Source organism: Chroicocephalus ridibundus, chromosome 1 (genome assembly GCF_963924245.1).
Source record: "Chroicocephalus ridibundus chromosome 1, bChrRid1.1, whole genome shotgun sequence".
Taxonomy (NCBI): Eukaryota; Metazoa; Chordata; class Aves; order Charadriiformes; family Laridae; genus Chroicocephalus; species Chroicocephalus ridibundus.
In genome coordinates this window covers 146,617,872-146,634,075 of record NC_086284.1, presented here as the reverse complement: position 1 = coordinate 146,634,075, position 16,204 = coordinate 146,617,872, and the positions used below count along the sequence as shown (strand labels likewise).

At 43.0% G+C, this 16,204-nt stretch overlaps 1 protein-coding gene across 4 annotated transcripts in view; it reads left to right on the top strand.

The window, feature by feature from the left end:
• IRAG2 (inositol 1,4,5-triphosphate receptor associated 2) overlaps positions 1-16,204 on the top strand; it is a 38,971-nt gene that overhangs the window by 21,666 nt on the left and 1,101 nt on the right. For 2 of the 4 annotated variants that reach the window (XM_063357381.1, XM_063357362.1), the window contains 19 exons: positions 172-237; positions 1,248-1,353; positions 2,463-2,610; positions 3,417-3,498; positions 6,954-7,000; positions 7,084-7,148; positions 7,275-7,391; positions 9,539-9,621; positions 9,748-9,820; positions 10,590-10,644; positions 10,731-10,758; positions 11,287-11,427; positions 11,878-12,012; positions 12,856-13,003; positions 13,879-13,922; positions 14,584-14,661; positions 14,766-14,830; positions 15,331-15,432; positions 15,603-15,707. In XM_063357381.1, coding sequence (XP_063213451.1) covers positions 172-237; positions 1,248-1,353; positions 2,463-2,610; positions 3,417-3,498; positions 6,954-7,000; positions 7,084-7,148; positions 7,275-7,391; positions 9,539-9,621; positions 9,748-9,820; positions 10,590-10,644; positions 10,731-10,758; positions 11,287-11,427; positions 11,878-12,012; positions 12,856-13,003; positions 13,879-13,922; positions 14,584-14,661; positions 14,766-14,830; positions 15,331-15,432; positions 15,603-15,707 — 1,688 coding nt within the window. Of the gene's footprint in view, positions 1-171; positions 238-1,244; positions 1,354-2,462; positions 2,611-3,416; positions 3,499-6,953; positions 7,001-7,083; positions 7,149-7,274; positions 7,392-9,538; positions 9,622-9,747; positions 9,821-10,589; positions 10,645-10,730; positions 10,759-11,286; positions 11,428-11,877; positions 12,013-12,855; positions 13,004-13,878; positions 13,923-14,583; positions 14,662-14,765; positions 14,831-15,330; positions 15,433-15,602; positions 15,708-16,204 lie in introns of all 4 variants that reach the window. The other 2 variants (XM_063357372.1, XM_063357352.1) reach the window with 1 other exon arrangement.

The window sequence follows — 16,204 nt, the reverse complement described above, 5'->3', positions numbered from 1 at the left end:
AGTAGCAAGGGGAAACAATTGCATGGTTTTCCTGATAGCTGAAAATACTTCAGTTGGAAAGTTAAAATTCCATTTTGCTCATAATCAGTTGTAGTGCTCCTTCTCTTTTTTCACTCTTTTTTTTTTTCCTTCTACATCTGTCTTCCTTAAACTATTTCTCTATTGCAACAGTGCTGTGCAGAGTTAAAATCTGACTGCAGTCTGCTGCCCACATCAGCTGAGCCGGTAAAAGGGAAGGTAAGTGTGTTTCCTGTGGTCATTACTGAGCCTGTTAAAATGTGACACTAGCTTTGTTTTTATCTTTTTTTTTTTATGACCAGATGGAAACAAATAACTTTCCTTGTGAGAAACTTTGCCAAGTTAAACATTCAATAAAAATAACTTGAGATACATATTTATGTATATACGCATGCACACGTATACACACATACAAAAGTACATTCAAAACCTTATCGCAAAACCAGTTCCCTATTGCTTCTGAACAGTCACTGTGACAAAATACAGGTGCTAGGTAAATTGCGTTTTGAGAAGGATCAGGGGCTGAAGATGGGGCTACATCTTCCAATTTCTTTTCCGTGGTTTTTTTTTGTCACTCAAGCAACAGTAGGTGAAACGCAGCTGCCCAAGTGCTGCTTCACAAGTTTCCTCCAGCCACATTCAGATGACATGTCTTCAGAACTAAACAGCAAGCAAGCCATGTGTATTCGGGGGCAGGGGATGTGGGGGCAGTGCTTTGTCTCCATGCAGCTGAGCTGGAGCTGCCCCCCCTGCTCCCGCTGGTGGAAACCTGACCTGTGTAGAAAGTGTTGGACACTGGACAAATATTCCCCTTCTTGGTCTGTCTAGTTGGCTTGGCTTCCCTGAAAGGGTGTTCAGACTTTAGTTGGTTTATTTTTATTTTTTTTTTGAATGGGGTTTGATTGTTTGTTGGGGCATTTCTTGATGTTTGGGTTTTTGTTCTCCTGTCCTGCTGCTCATCTTGTCTGGCTGCATAGTATCTAGTTCCAGACCTAGCTTGAACCATGGTCTATTGCAAATGTAAAAGTTGAATTATTCTACCTCTTACTGCGTCTGCTCTGTCTGTTTAGGATATGAGCTTTTCTAGACGAAAAAGCGACAGATGATGTATTTGTATAACTGTTAGCGTGACATTATGCAGGTGCAACTGTGTGTGGGGGGGAGTTGGTGGCATTAATGTATTCAGTGTGATTGAAAAACAGCAGCGCTTTCTATTTTTCAATTAGCAGCTCCATTGCTCGAAACGACTGTGGAGTGAAGGACCCCCCTTGTGCACTGAACTTCCCAGGACACTGTCCTCAGGTACTTCATACTGGCGTGGTACGCTTCTGCTAGGTAAGACCTGGTGGTGTTGGCCATTTTTCTGTCTCTCTCCTAAAACATAGGAAGAGTTCAATAGGTAGCATAGAACAGCATCACTAGTGCTTAACGTGCTGGAAAATCTATTGTTGGCTTGAGCCTATTTTTGCATGTAATACATAATCATAATGTTTGCAATTAATGGCCTGAAAAGGTGACTGCCTGTCAACCTAACAGGAGTCCCCAAAAGCTTAAGGAATGGTATAAATCGTACATCCAAGTATAGTCCTGACGCAGTCTGGATCGAGAGGGCTTGGGTTACGTTCTTCCCATGCATCCTGTTGACTGGCACAGGCTGAGATAGCAAATGATGTCCTCCTCCTTTCCTACTGAGCTGAGGTCAGGCCTGGTTTAAATACTTTAACAAGTAACATAGCTGCTGAGAATCAAATAGTCATATTGGTTGCTTTCTCCGGCATTCATAAGCTCTTCGTACTTCCCTGTACCTCTCGAGCCTTACAAATATTAAAAGCAACCACTGAGAGATATGCATTGCAGGGCCACAGATGGCACAGAGTGCATTTGGGAATTTACAGACAAAGCGTCTCTTCCAGGATAAGCTGGTACAACACAGTGTCTATTCTTGCGCAAACTGTAAAATGCTCAAATGTAACTCTGTACCATACTGGGGGAAATGGAAGATCTTGTCTGGCTGCACACGCTGTGTATAAAAGCACTCTGCTGCTCTGAAAGGGCTAACTCGGAGTGTTCTTGCAACTTGGTGTAATATCACGATCTAGCCACAAACAAGGCAGGTATTCTTGGCTTGTGCCAATCAAGTATTGATACAAATAAAAAAAAATAAATCTGTTTCTCAGCCCTCTCTGCCACACAAATCAATTCACAACAAAGCTGTTCTATAACCTACTGATGGAAAATCCCCGGGTGCTGCAGATTCTCCATCTACAAAATATGTTAAGGCCACGTAACCTAACCCTTTCATACCAAGACAGAAGCTGCTGTATTATAGATCGGTATTTGCTCGGTCTGCTCTCTGATTATTTTAGACTTTGTCAAAAGTTGATAGGGGACTAAATCCATCTTTGCCGATGACTGTCACTCTTCGCACTTGTCCCTCTTAACAGATGCTCTGACCTTGGAAACCTCATGCCCAAATAACTCTCCTGTGCACGGCTGGGATTGGCCTTGCGGACAGAGCTCTGGCATCCGCACGGTTGGAAGCTGCAATCTGGGACACGCGTCCACTTCAGATGTGATGTCAGCAGGGTGCAAGTAAGAGGGTAGAATGAACTCTTTGGGGCGAAGGGTGGAAGAGTCCACGGGATCTAGCAGGCTCCAAGGGAATGCTGCATCCCTGACACGTGCTGAGTTCCACAGTGGGGCATCTCCTGTAGGAAGTGCTGGACGCTCGGTGGTCAGCTGGTGGAGTTATGGGGTAACACTTTGCTTCTATTAACCAAAGTAAAATTAAAACTTCGTACTGAAGCTGTTGGTATGACCACCAGCCAAATGCAGGGATGCTGTTTCCATTTCATGCTGGAGAACTGAGGCACGGTGTAGACGCTTTTGTATCTACTTCCAGTGTTTAACTCGCACCTGCCACGTCCATTTAGGAGCCAAAATCCTATTGGCTTTGAGGAGTCACGCTTTTTTTTTTTTGCAAAGCTTAGAGCAGGAGTTCTGAGGTCTTTGCTTATCAAGCTGCCTCCTTAGATCTTTAAAATTGAGATTGAACTGCTTGAGATTACGAAAGCTAGCTGACTGTTGTTGGTGAATATTTTAAGATAGGGATGTTCCTGAAGATGCAGAGGCAGGCAGTCTGCAGCAAGACTCGGCAGCTCTTGAAGCTTTTGCCACCAGTTTTCTATAAAACCGTGCAGCGTGGAGGAGGCTGGGAGAAGGACTGGTGGTGGTTCTTGCTGCTTGGGGGAGGACGGATTGATGTTAGTGATGAATTTGTCTTTTTCCGAGAGGCCAGCTGCCTGGCTATACAGATAGTGTTGTTATGTGCTTAAGGAAAAAGGGCATTGTGTCTCCCTGTTGTTTGGGCAATAGGCAAATAAAATGTGTATTGCCAGGTGGAAAACATGCCCTGCTGGTAACTATACTGATGCAGACCTTCCTGTTTCCATTACAACGATGGACTCTTCGCTTACTGAGGTGAGTGCCGTCTCTGATTCTTGAGATGTGGTGTTGAACGGGTTCAAGCATTTAGTGCCTTACTCTGGCCCAGACCCAGACTAAGCAGCTATAAATTGGCGCTGGTCCAAGGTGAACGGGGCGGGCATCAGCCAGCAGGGTGCTGTTGGCATATTGTTCTGTGTGGGGTAGTCCCTTCTGGAATACTGTACCTATACACCCAAATGCTGTCTTGATGGTCACGTGCATCTGGGTCACGCTTTTAGCCTGGGGGAGTATTTTAAATGTTGTTTCAAGGCTTGAGACTGCTGTTTAGGCAGTAATACTCAGATCTGGCAGGGAAGTCTGAGTGATTTTGCTCTCTTTATCCACCTGCAAGAAACCACAGGATGTTTTAGTCATGAATGCTGCCTTTCTCTGTGCTTTCTCCCGTGGCTGCCATGTAACAGCTGAAAAGTGACATCTTTGCTGTACGAAAACTTCCCTTCAGCTGGTGTGCCTAGATACGCCTTTGCTGCTGTATTGAATCCTGCATCTACGGCTTGAGCTGTCAGTTGGCTTTCTCATGGCAACAGCAAGACGAGCTGCAGCTCAGCACACCTACTCGTGCTCGGTGCCACAGCACTCGCTATTGAAATCTAGACCTCAGCCCTGCCACGAAGGGCTTCTAATTAACTTTACAAACTCCAGCGTTGGCCTTGGTGTTGATGATGGGAGAGTATTGGTTGGTGGTTTCTGTGAACCTGGAAATAACCTTTGCCAGGCTACTGAGCTGGCACCCTCAGACCTACCCCAGCTGGTGTGTGGTACCTGGAAATGCAGCAGTGGTGCAGTTGTAGCAGTGAATCAAGGCAGAAAGTGTAGTGAGGGGGAAAAAGCGAGAGCGATGGGGACTGCCTGTGGTTTTGGCACGCTGGTCGGTTGGGGTAAAGCAGGCGAGGAACTCCTACCTTATGCTGCTACTACTTAAGCTACCTTAAAGAGGATAATCTCGAGGGCTCTGGCTTTCTCCAGTACTTCTGGAAAGTCCCAGCCTTGCAAAGTTATTTGAAATGCCTGTGCTTTATTGCTCTGGAGCTTTCTGTAACTCCAGCTGGGCTCAGAGATGTCATTTTCCATTTTTGCTTTTTTAATATAAAATTTCCATGTGAATGTTCTTGAGGGGGAAAATCAAAACGTTAAAGCTTGCCCCAGAGAAAAGGCAAATGGGCTCTGTCCAGTATCTGTTCTAAAAACTGTGACGTGCAGCAAAATTTGAATATCCTTGTTTAATAGGAAAAGTCTCCCTAGGTTGTTCTTTTATTACACTGTGGTGGTGGATGTCTTTGAGCAGATCAAGCCCTTCAGCATGTAAGTAACTCAAATTATTTTGTAAAAGCGATGTCACTGTAGGAGTTTAGGGGCTATTTATTAAAGGATCTCTTGTGAAGCCTGGGCTTTTTATACTTGTTTTGCTCTATAAATGTGAAAGTCGTATCACAGTCTAAAAACCAGATGATAGGCCTTCCAAATGTTAATGCTTGTTTGGGAGGAGTTATACAAATTCTGGCCACAGTCTTGTCTGTTGTGATAGAGGATCTTTGGATTATTATGCTAATCGAAGGGACGGAGTGGGGGGAAAAGTGATTAGGATTGTAGTGCAGGATCATCCTTGACACAATCCTTTTATTAGGAAGAAGAGTCATTCTCTGATGCCCTGTGCAACCAGTTTAATTAGGAAATCTAGAATGTCAGGGGTTTGGTGGTGGTTGTGTCTCTTTAAATGTAACACTGTGAGCTCCAGTCCGTGGGAGCTCACAATCCTGATAAGTCAGTATGGGGTTTTCAAAGCTGAACTGAGGGGTTTCCTTCATTTCAAACAGGAACTGGGGAGGGAGAGGGTATGTAGAATAATGCGTTGCTTTAGTCGGTTCCAGGTGATGCAAGGATGTTTGTTTGTTGGGGTGGGGTGTGTGTGTGTGTTTGTTTTAAAAGCCCTTTAGATTTCTCTTGTTTTCATTCCAACATGCTGTTCATTTCCACCTTTTCCTTCCCCAAAACTCCTGTAGACCTAATGGCCTGAACAAAGCAAATGCAATGCTGTATTTCCTTAAGCTTAATAGAGAATTCAAATAAGAATAAAAATAGCCTGGATTTGCATTAGAGGAAACATCTGACTGGCTGGGGCAAGGCTCTGTGAGTGCAGTCAAGGTCTGATGGGTGGAGGAATGGAGAGAAGAGAGAAGGCCCTTACTGATGCTGGGAGCAATTGGTTGCTCTTAGAAGTGCCTGGGGGCCCTTGGTCACCTCCCCTTCAACTTCCCTGTGTTTCCTGGGACCTCTGAGGATGTTTGAGGAGGAAGGGAACATACCATATCATGGATGATCAGTTGCTGATATGGTTTTTCTGTTGTGTCCTCCCCTCCCCCTGTTTCAAAAGTGCTCTTGGAGGCTTGATATGTAGGGAGCTACACAAAGGTGGCTAGTCTCAAGCCTTCTGTGCTTGGAGATAAGGTTTGGGGTGTTGGTTTTTTTTCTATTCAGCGCTCCTCTTCAGCAGTGGTTGGAGTTCATTGCTAGTCATTACTGACTTAACCCTTCAAATTTCTGGTTTACCCTGTATTTTCACCCACAAAGAGAGACCAATCTATCAGTTGAATAAGCGAGCTGGAGTTTTCCAGGGTGAAATGAGGAAGAGGGATATTTCCCATTCAGTACCTCCCTTGCCATATTAAAAGACTTAAGAGGATGTTGGTTTTGTCTGTGACGTGGCAAGACTGGGGTCCAGAACCCCACGCTGCAGTGGCTAAAGGAACGTGAGCAAAACTACATACTAGCCTTTAGCTGCTGAATTCCTCTCCACTGTTTGCGTATGAAGGAGGAGGCCTGAAGCCTTCTGAACTGGTTAGGTAATTATTATATATAATATTGGAAACAAGTGTCATTCAGAGACACATGCAGAAACATACAATGCAACGTGCGAGTTTACTGTGTTCCAAATCACCTGCTCGGTTGAGCTGTTGCTATTAATGGTTATTTGTTACCTAAACGAGTCTGACATCTATAGCTGAGCAATGCTCCGCACCTCACTTGTGCGGTTTGAGGTCAAGGCTTTGAAAATGGATATACCCTCATGCGCAGCAGTAAGATGGAACAGTAAATACAGTAACACTTATGTCGGTTGTTTGAAATTGTACGTTAGAAGCAAAACATGAGGTCAGGAACTGAAATGTATCTCTAGGGGTGATATTCCTGAGATGAGATTTCTTCAGAAACATAGTTATTATTCCTAATGATGATAACGTGCTAAGCTGCGTCCTGTATGTATGGGTGGCTTTAGACCAGCAGGCGAATCTGCACACACTTACCATCTAGTTCTTCACTGCTGAAATAATTTAGGCACAGCTGGGGGAATTGTGAAAACTTTGACATACAAATCTTTGACTCACGTGGCAAACCTTTACCTGGTACTAACTCTGCTCTCTTTCCATCTCAAGATCGACAGTGCAGAGCCAACGTTACCAGCCAGTCTGATCCCATCCAGGTCAGATTTTGTGCAAGCTTTTGAAAGCCTTTATCAAGGTTGTATAATCCGGATGAGTATCTGAAAGAATTTTGTTTTGGCAGTGATCACTTAACGTCACCCCGAGAAGTTCTTACATCCTCTTTGGAAAGCACTGCCCCAGTAACAGGTAAGACCTTAACTTGGGGTGCAGATGTGTGAATTTTTTGCGCTGAAAGTCTTGGAAATAGATATGCTTAAGTCTGCGCAGTTACTGAACAGTAAGAGCCCTGTCTTCTCTTGCCTGACATTATAGCCTGCCTTGTGATGGAGGAAAAATCACCCAAGTGCTCACGTGAAAAGGAGGAAGATGTGCCAACTTCCGTAGCAGTGGAGAAAAACAACAATAAGGATCCGGCTGGTCCCGTGTCAGGTACGGTAACTGCTGCAGCTCACACGGTGAGAAAATAGCTTGCTTCCAGTGCATCTTTGAAGTGAGGAAGTCGAATAAAAAAAAACAAAAAAACCCAACTTAATGATGATTTGTGAATTTCTGGGTTTGCAAATACATTTTCCCGCAAGTACTCTCAGCCCTCCTTGAAACTCTGAGTAGCAGTAAGGCTTTACCTACTTACAGGTGGCCACAGTGGCCTACAGCACTGCAAGAAGTAAATGTGAAATAACTTAGTGAAGTCTTGATGCTTGCTTAGCTGGCAGAACGCTGTGTGGGTACTAAACCCTAGGAAGTTTTGGGAGGAAATAAAAAAAATAGAATGTTTTCATGGTTTTAAAGTTTGGTGATGCATAGCTAGACTAAATAATGCTTTCCTCTCTTTCAAATCTGATGCTCAGTGTGCAAGAAGCTGGGATGGCTCAAAAAGAGAGAGATGAGGGTAGAGGCTTTGTGTATGGTTCTGTCTTTGCTATAGCTGTAAACACCCAGAAGAATTAATCTTATCAGATCCAATGGTGCTTCTTTAAGTTAAAAACTAAAAGCAAAACAAAACTGGAGTACACGTTACAGGGTGTATTTAAGCTATTTTAAAAAAAGCTTGTCTGAATAAGTAGTACAGGATACACGTGCATGCTTGTTTGTAACCTTTTTTTTTTACACCTTTACCTAAATATAAGACTTCTTGTTTGGTTTTGTTTCTTTCTTTAGTACTATCTTTCTGACATCTAATTCAGTCCCCTCACTTAAGCATATTTTCTTTCTAGCAGTTTCCCTCTGCAGTTAATTTTCATTTGTGGTCTAGGTGCCTTCGGCAAAAAGGAAACATATGCAAAACAGATCAGAAAGAGTCCAAAGACCTTTAAAGTCTGAGATCCTGCTGCCTGTTGTACATCTCTGAATAGAAAGTGTTTCTAGTGTAAGAACAGAGGCAGTGATGAATCTCCACTTGTGGTTTTTGCTAGTACCACGCAATGTCTTCTAAAGGTGCTTGGGAGCCAGATCAGATAGGTAGGGCTGCTGCAAAAATCAGCAGGGACAAAAGGGAAGAGCTAAAGCAAGAGGATGTTGTTCATGTGAAGGCTGAAAAAAGAAAGCACTTCAAACCTGAAGGTTTGGTTGGGTTTTTTCTTGTGCCGTTTCTTCGGCTTGCATCTGTGTGGGGGTGTGTGTATGACTACATAAAGAGAGAAAAAGGGAAAAAAAAAATAAATCTAGATGTTCTAAAAGGTATAAATAGCAGAGTTACTGCTATGCAAGAAGTTAGTGTGACTCTCAGACTTTCTTCAGTTTCTTAAATGTTTTCCTTTTTAAAATCTTTTTAATAGCTGTCTCTGGGGAGGTCATTTTTGTGGTCCTTGAAAGTCTGTGTTGTATTGGAACTGGCAACATCAGTTCCCAAACTTAGCAGGAACTTCATTACCTCTCTTCTGGCAAAGAGAGTTCCCTTCTTGGCTCTATCAGCACCCTGCTAGTTCAGTTTTGAGGTACAAAGCACAGTCCAAGGGTCAGACTATGTTCGAAGCTTACCCGAAATACCACAACGGTGTGCATTTCATGACCTGGTGATGCTCAAGCTCCTCTGTAACAGCAGCTGAAGTAGCATCAATTTCTCCCCTTCATCTGATATTCCATAGCATGAAAGAAGAGAATTGCAAATACTCATCGCTTTTCCTGTTAGTTTGAGCATGGGAATTTTTTTATGTATTCCTGTGCTTATAGAATTCCCAATAAAAATTAATTATAAACTGCCTCTTTAAATAGCAAACAGACCAAAAAAAATCCCTTGCTGGTAGCAAAATAATGAAACTCATTTAACCAAGGGAATATTACTGTAACTCTTGCAACTTCAACTAGAGCAACTACAACCAGGAATAATAGTCTCACTTATTCATATATTAACACTTCTTATAGGGATATTTTTTTTTTTAAGCCAAACATAACTGTCATCACACTTCTTCCTTTATGTCTTTATAGTGTTCTCTGCTGCTGCCTCTCCTCCTTAATGCCCTCTCCTGGAGTTTCCTGCAATTTCTTTTAACCTGTTGGTCCGTGGCTAGCACACTGGGTGTGGGAGGCTTGTTTTGTCCCTTTTCGTTATATTTGTTTTTGGGAATGTTTCTCCCCAGGAGCGCATCTGACCGAGAAGGAAATCTGCCCTGTGGTGGAAGAACACAAAACCACATTTCAAAACGTTTTAAAGCAAGACTCGGTAAGAGTCCTAGTAACAGGTTTGGCTGAGCAGTGACAAAGAAAAACACTGCAGGAGGGGACAGGCCCCCCCAGTGGTGTTGTGTCTGTTCCCTTGCTATAACTCCTTTCTGATATGCTTTTTTAGAAGGTGGACCAGGAAAAGAAAAATAATAAAGAGCAGAGTGAAGAAGCACCGGCTGTGGTTCCCAGTAGGAAAGGTAAGAGGCTTTTGCTGAACACATTTGTGTAACTCACAGGAGCACATGCCTTGGTGACCTGTGTCAGGCGCCGCGTAAAGAGGTGCGGAGAGCTGCCTGCCCCACACCGATTATTACGAGGGGACTCTGTGAGGGTGCAGTTAGGGACCAAAATGGATTAGCAGTGATGAGAGGGAAGATGTTATCATGCAAAACCTGCTTCTCTGAGTTCTACAGACACTCATCTAACCAGCTCCTTCTTTCTCTAGACGAGGGAAAATTTTCTTTTGGAGTTGCAAAGGAGCTGGGATATGTGAAACAGTTCTGATGCGCCTGCCCTCCCCAAAGTTTTCTAGAGCTAGAGTTTGGGGTAATATGATACAGATGAGGAGGCTGATGTTTCTACTTGACTGTGTGCTTAGACATCTCTACTCTTCTGATCACCTCACCTTTTGCCTTTGGAGCTAACTGAAAGTTAGTGATGTAGCGAGTCGGGTAACCTCCTGAACCCATGGGCTGGGGACTTAAAGCAAAACCTATAATTGTCCATTCCTATTCTAATTAAATGCTGGTGGAAGCCAACTAAACAACTAACTTTTGGGGCTATGTACAAGTGACAGCTGTGCTGTCTTACTGATGCTAATCCTAATGTACTCTGAAGTGCACTTTTTTTTTTATTGGCAAGAGCTTAACACTGGAAATGTTTAACAGTGCTTTCTCTTGGAGCTTAAGACTCTTACAAGCTGGTTTTGGGAAGCTGTTTTTTCACTTTTTCTTTCTCTTTCCTCAGGGAGTTCACCCTCTGTAGGTGGCGTGAAGGGAGATAAATCAAAGCAAAATGAACCGTAAGTGTGTTGACTTTCACTGATCACCTGCAGGCACGAATTTAAAGCTACAGTCTGTTACATGATTGCTTCTTCTTATCCTACAGTGAGTCTCCTAATGAGAAAGAAGTGGAGGTAAGTCTTGACCCCTTGCATCCTTAAATATCTCAGACAATAGAAGGATCTTGTAGATAAACCCTGATTTGATAAGTAGTCCTATATAAAACAACGACACTGAGTAGCTTAGACTGGATGTATTTCTGTAACTTGTGTTCCGAGATCTGTCTTTCCCATCCCAATGGAAATTTTGCATGGGATGGGAAAAGGTGCCAACCTGTAAAACTGAACAAAAGATTTCTCGCTACTAAAAATTTTGTTTGCAAGCTTGAAGGAGCGTAGCTGTGACCTCCTCTCAGGCAGAATGTGCTGATTTAAGACAGTTTTGTCAAAAGACACAGATGGCACGCTGTGTGCTGCCAAGATATCACCTATTCTGGCTACAGACGGGAAGACTGGCTTTGCTGTATTCGCTTTCTCTTCCGTATCTCTCCTGTAACTTTGTTTGTGGGGTATGGTCCCAAATGTCACGTCAGTATCCAAATCTACTTAAAAAGCTTCTGCATAACTTGGATTATTCTGATATCTTTTCTTCTCCCGAAACAGGCTGAATTTCTGAGGTTGTCTTTAGGTTTTAAATGTGACTTGTTTACCTTGGACAAGAGAGTGAGGCTTGAAGAAAGGTCCCGAGACTTAGCTGAAGAAAACTTGAAAAAGGAGATCACGAATGCTCTAAAGATGTTAGAGGTTAGTGTTGGCCAGGGCTGGTAGGGTGGATGGGATGAACGATTGTGAAAGTGTCTCTCTCCTGCTTTTTTTTTTTTAGGGTGTGTGTAATACATTATAAGCAAATCTGAACGAACTTCTGAAGTGATGCATTTGAAATATGAGACAGCATTTGAGGGGTAGCCTTCATCTGAGTGTGCTCAGGCAGTGGGTAGCTTTTCTGTTGCCCAGGTGTCAGGCGAGAACCCCTGTCTTCAGCTGATTTTATCCTAGATAAGCTGAAGTCTTTGCCCACTGAAGGTCTGTATCAAGTTACACTGATCGAGGATGTTGGATGCTGATCTTATAACTGTGCGGGCCTGAACGCAACCCCTCAGTGTCATCAGTTGGCTTCACCCTTCTTTCTCTACTGAGTTAACCCTTCTCTTGCTAATAGTAGCTCACAGTTTTTCTTACCAATATGCCTCTTAGGCTTTAGTTCCTTTGTGTGAAGAAGATAACCAAGCGCAGGAAATCATTAAGAAGCTGCAGAAAAGCTTGCAGTTCCTTGGCCAGTATGCAGCCCGAGTTGCCAGTAGAGCAGAGATGTTGGGAGCTATTAATCAGGTAACTGTTTCCATGTAAATGTATTTTGTACAAAGCTAAAAACTTCTAGATGTCAAGGGATACCTGTATCTGTTTGCCAGGCATCCAATTCCAGAATAAGATTCGGGAATCTCGTGTATGTAATGAAAACTGACCAGTACAGTTTAGTCCCAGCTTTCTCTTCTTGGATCTGTTTGTGGTGTTATAAGGAATCCCAGGCACTGTGAGAGCAGCTACATTGCATTAGCACTGTGCAAAAACACACAACAGACTTAAAAAAAAAAAAAAAAAAAAAAAAAAAAAACCAAGCAAAAATTCAAGAATGAACTTTGCATCAGAGGGATGCAAAGTACAGTAGAGAGCACAAAAACACAATGTGGTAACAATAATCTTGATGCTCTAATGGTAATTCTGTGCCTTACAGAAAAAGTAGCTAATAAGCTAAATCTATGGAAACTTACAAAGAACTACCCAAATGTTATGTGTAATTGTGTAAAATGCCAAAGAACAGCATGAAAATATGACTTGGCAATACTAGCAAATGCGTGGTGGCAGCTGAGACTGTAGATCAGAGAAAGAGATGAGGAGGAGTTGTAAGGGCTCAGAAAATGAAGACTAATTTATGTTAGGATACGGGTAATCACTGAAGAAGTGAGACTTGTGTAAATTGGGCATGTGTTGAGAGATGAGTTGTAGTGCAACTTTTGAAAGGGTGGACAAAAATGAGAGGATGTTGCATCACAGTGATGCAAGATGAGAGTAGATGGTTGGGGGGGGTTTAAAAAAAAGTCTTAAAATCTAAACACGATGCAATTCCTCAGAGCCAATTCTTTTTCTCTGCTGCTGTTACACTCACTCTGTTAGGAGAGCCGTGTCAGCAAGGCTGTGGAAGTAATGATTCAACACGTGGAAAACCTGAAGCGCATGTACACAAAAGAACATGCAGAACTTGAGGAGCTGAAACAGGTCCTGCTCCAGAACGAGAGATCCTTTAGTTCTCTTGGAGATCGAGGTAACTAAGAAAAGCTGCTTCATCCTTCCTCCTCCTAGCACCTGCCAGATAGGCCCTTAACTAATCGTGGGTGGAGGGGTTGTGTGACTGTCGTATCTCCTTTCCTACAAACAGACGAAAAATTAGCAATTTACTAATGGCATTGGAAACAACTCTGTGAAATTAGATGTGCATGTACCCTGCCATGAATCTCAGGGTGGGGGAAACGTTGCAAGTACGCAGTAGCGTTCTGGCTTTTAGAAAAGTGTGTTGTGTGTGGTGGTGATGATAATCCTTGTGAGCAGTAGATTTGGGTGCTCGCTCACACTGGAGGATTCCCAGTAGCTATTTCTAGGTAGCTGAGCTCTGAGTGATCTTTACAGATGGTTCCTGCTCTTTTCTAAATACAAATTAGACTCAAGTGCAGGTGCTCTGAATTCCGTCCCCCCCTAAGCAGATGGTACAGTGGTCAGGTTTTCAGATGGCACTGGGCACTTTGCTAGGAGAAGTATTAAATTCTTCTGAAAAATAGAGGATGCATTTTAAAAACCGAAAGGGCAGTTTTACAAACTGGTAAAATCCTCACAGGAGCCTTCTTGATCACAGACTGTTCTGACTGGAAGAGATCGTCCTGTAACAGGACACTGCCGTGATCATAGAAGAACACATTCAGTGATAGCAACAGAAATTGATGCTTGTAGAGGAGGTATAATGTGTGAATATTATTAACTTACCTAATGAAATAGAAAGCTTTTTCCTGAAATCTTATTTCTGCTTTCTGAGAGTACTCGGATACGTTCTTCACTTAAACAGACACTGCAAAAAGTCAGACCTTTAGTTTAAAAAAAAAAGTCACTGCATCCTGTAAGCCTTTCTGATGTTTGATCTCTTCACAGATGAATCTACGAATAAAAAGCTACCAAATTCTTTTAACTTTAAGGTAATGGCTCTCTCAGCCTAACATGAAATCTTAAGTGTGTGTGTGTTTATGTGTTTTTCTTCGCTTTTGTCACATGCTGGTGCTCTGCTACATGCTTGACTTGGTGGTTTTCTGTCTCAAATACGGCTGATGTCATCAAACATGAGGATGTATTTCCAATCACCCCCACCAACCCAAGGGAACTGCATGTGGTCCCACTTAGAAGACGAAGCGATCACAGAAGCCGAAATGGCTGTGCTCTCATGCTACGGTTAAGAAATACTGTTCATGTACGGTTCTCTCATCAGGGCTACAGGGGAAGGGTTTAGCACACAGAGATGAAAAAAAACACAGGAGCAATTCAAATTGCCTGTAGGAATTTTTGTGAGCACCATTAGAGGAATTTAGGCACATTAAATTTTGGTATTTTGCCGGAAGATGTGCAGCCAGCCTCACTTCAGATGCTTAGTGGAAGAAAAGCAGTTCATGTGGAAAGATACTGCTGTAAAGAACATGGTTTGGGCTGTGCTTATGATTTCGTTCGTCTTTGTGTGCCACTTCAGGCCAAGTATCCCCATCTAGTTTTCTATTCAGTTTGTATAAAAATAGATGGTATTTTATGTGATCAGTGAGTAATCCAGTCATTCCTTGATAGAGTCAGTAATGCCTCTTATTTGTATAGCCATCATCATCCCTACGAAGAGTTAGCATTGCAGCGTTGCCTAGGAGTGTTGGAAATGCAGGTATTGGGTTGCCGCTGGTAAGTAAGGGCTCCCGGAGGGCGAGGTGTTTTACCTTCTCAAAACTGGCTGGGCTGAAGTGTGAAAATGCCGGTGCAGTAAGTGTGTCAAACTTCTTCTCCAGGCCCAACTCCACGAACCTGATGGCGATGAACAGAGCGATAAGCTCAACAGGAGATCAAGCAGTTGGTAAAGTTGCTTGGGCCTTTGCCTTTGAAAAGGCTTAAATACTTTTCAACTCTATAAGGTGCTTAATACAGCCACAGTTAGAGCATCTTGTGGTGTAATAATGTTTAGGCTACACCTCTCACATTAGTTTTATATGCTTCAATAGGTCAAGAGCCTTTGACTAAATGTTACGCTTTTCTTTTTTTTTTTATTGATGGTTGAGAGTTTAAAAAAAAAAACCTACCTCGACTTTCTTGGTTTAGAACTAAAATATGAAATGTAGGCAGCTGGCATCAATGGATCTGGGTGTTTTGTTTTGTGGGGCTTTTTGGGAGTTGTGGTGTGTTTTGGGTGGGTGGGTGAGTTGGTTGTTTGTTTTTAAAAAAGAGGAATCCTAGTTTCAGGCAACTAATTTTGAAATGTACTTGCCTAATCCCTACCCAAATGAGTAGGCCTCTGCTGAATTTCTAATTTCCTGCTCTGATGGGGAAATTAAGGCAAATGTCTTCAAAATATGACAGGGGGCGACTGGGAGCAAAGCAAAATGAGAAGCGTCCTTCACTACAGCGGTTCATTAGCGCGTATTCTTGGGCGGAGTACGGAGATGAACATCCTGAAACAAAGTAAGTTCAACAGCAACCTTCTGTGAGGTGTGTGTACAGGGTTGGTTGGTTTGTTGTTAATGAACTCTTAACTGTCCACTGCCTGACAAGGGCTATAAAGTCAAGCTATTGTGATCCTGTCAAACAATGCTTGATGGAAAACCTTTGGAACTGTTGATGCTTGCTTACAGACATGAGCAGTCGGAATCACCTGCTGAAGCACAGGAAGAACTGTCAAGGAAGGAAAGTGTGTCTGAAAAAGGAAAATATTCATCAAAATGGAACCTAGAGTCAGTGTAAGTTTTTTCTCATGTCATCATGAGGTAAAGCAGTGTCTGGGTGGTGGACGTGGGACGAGGAAGCAAAACAGTAGCTCTGGTTTGCTTGTTAATGCTGACTTCTTAAACAAACCAAGTGCAAATGAGTAATGTCATGTGCCAGAGACTTGCTCGCTCCACCAGGGATTCATAACTAGTCCTAAATGGTGAGGTAAAGAGGAGCCTCATGCTATGATCCCACCTCTTCCGGTTACACTGTGATAGCGGTTATAGCTGGGACGCTGGGTCATGCTAACGTGTACTCTTGTAGGGTACAAGGGTTTGAGGCCTGTGCAAAACTTAACAGCAGCTTTGGCACACACTGAGATGTGAGTAGCTATCAAGATTAACTCCGGACTGACTATTCCAGCAAATTTATTGGAATATCTCAAGTCCTAAACAAGTATCCCTTGGAAGCCCCTAGCAGGAAAGGAGGTCTGCTTCCTCTGCAGAGAAACTGATTTTTCCGTATGAAT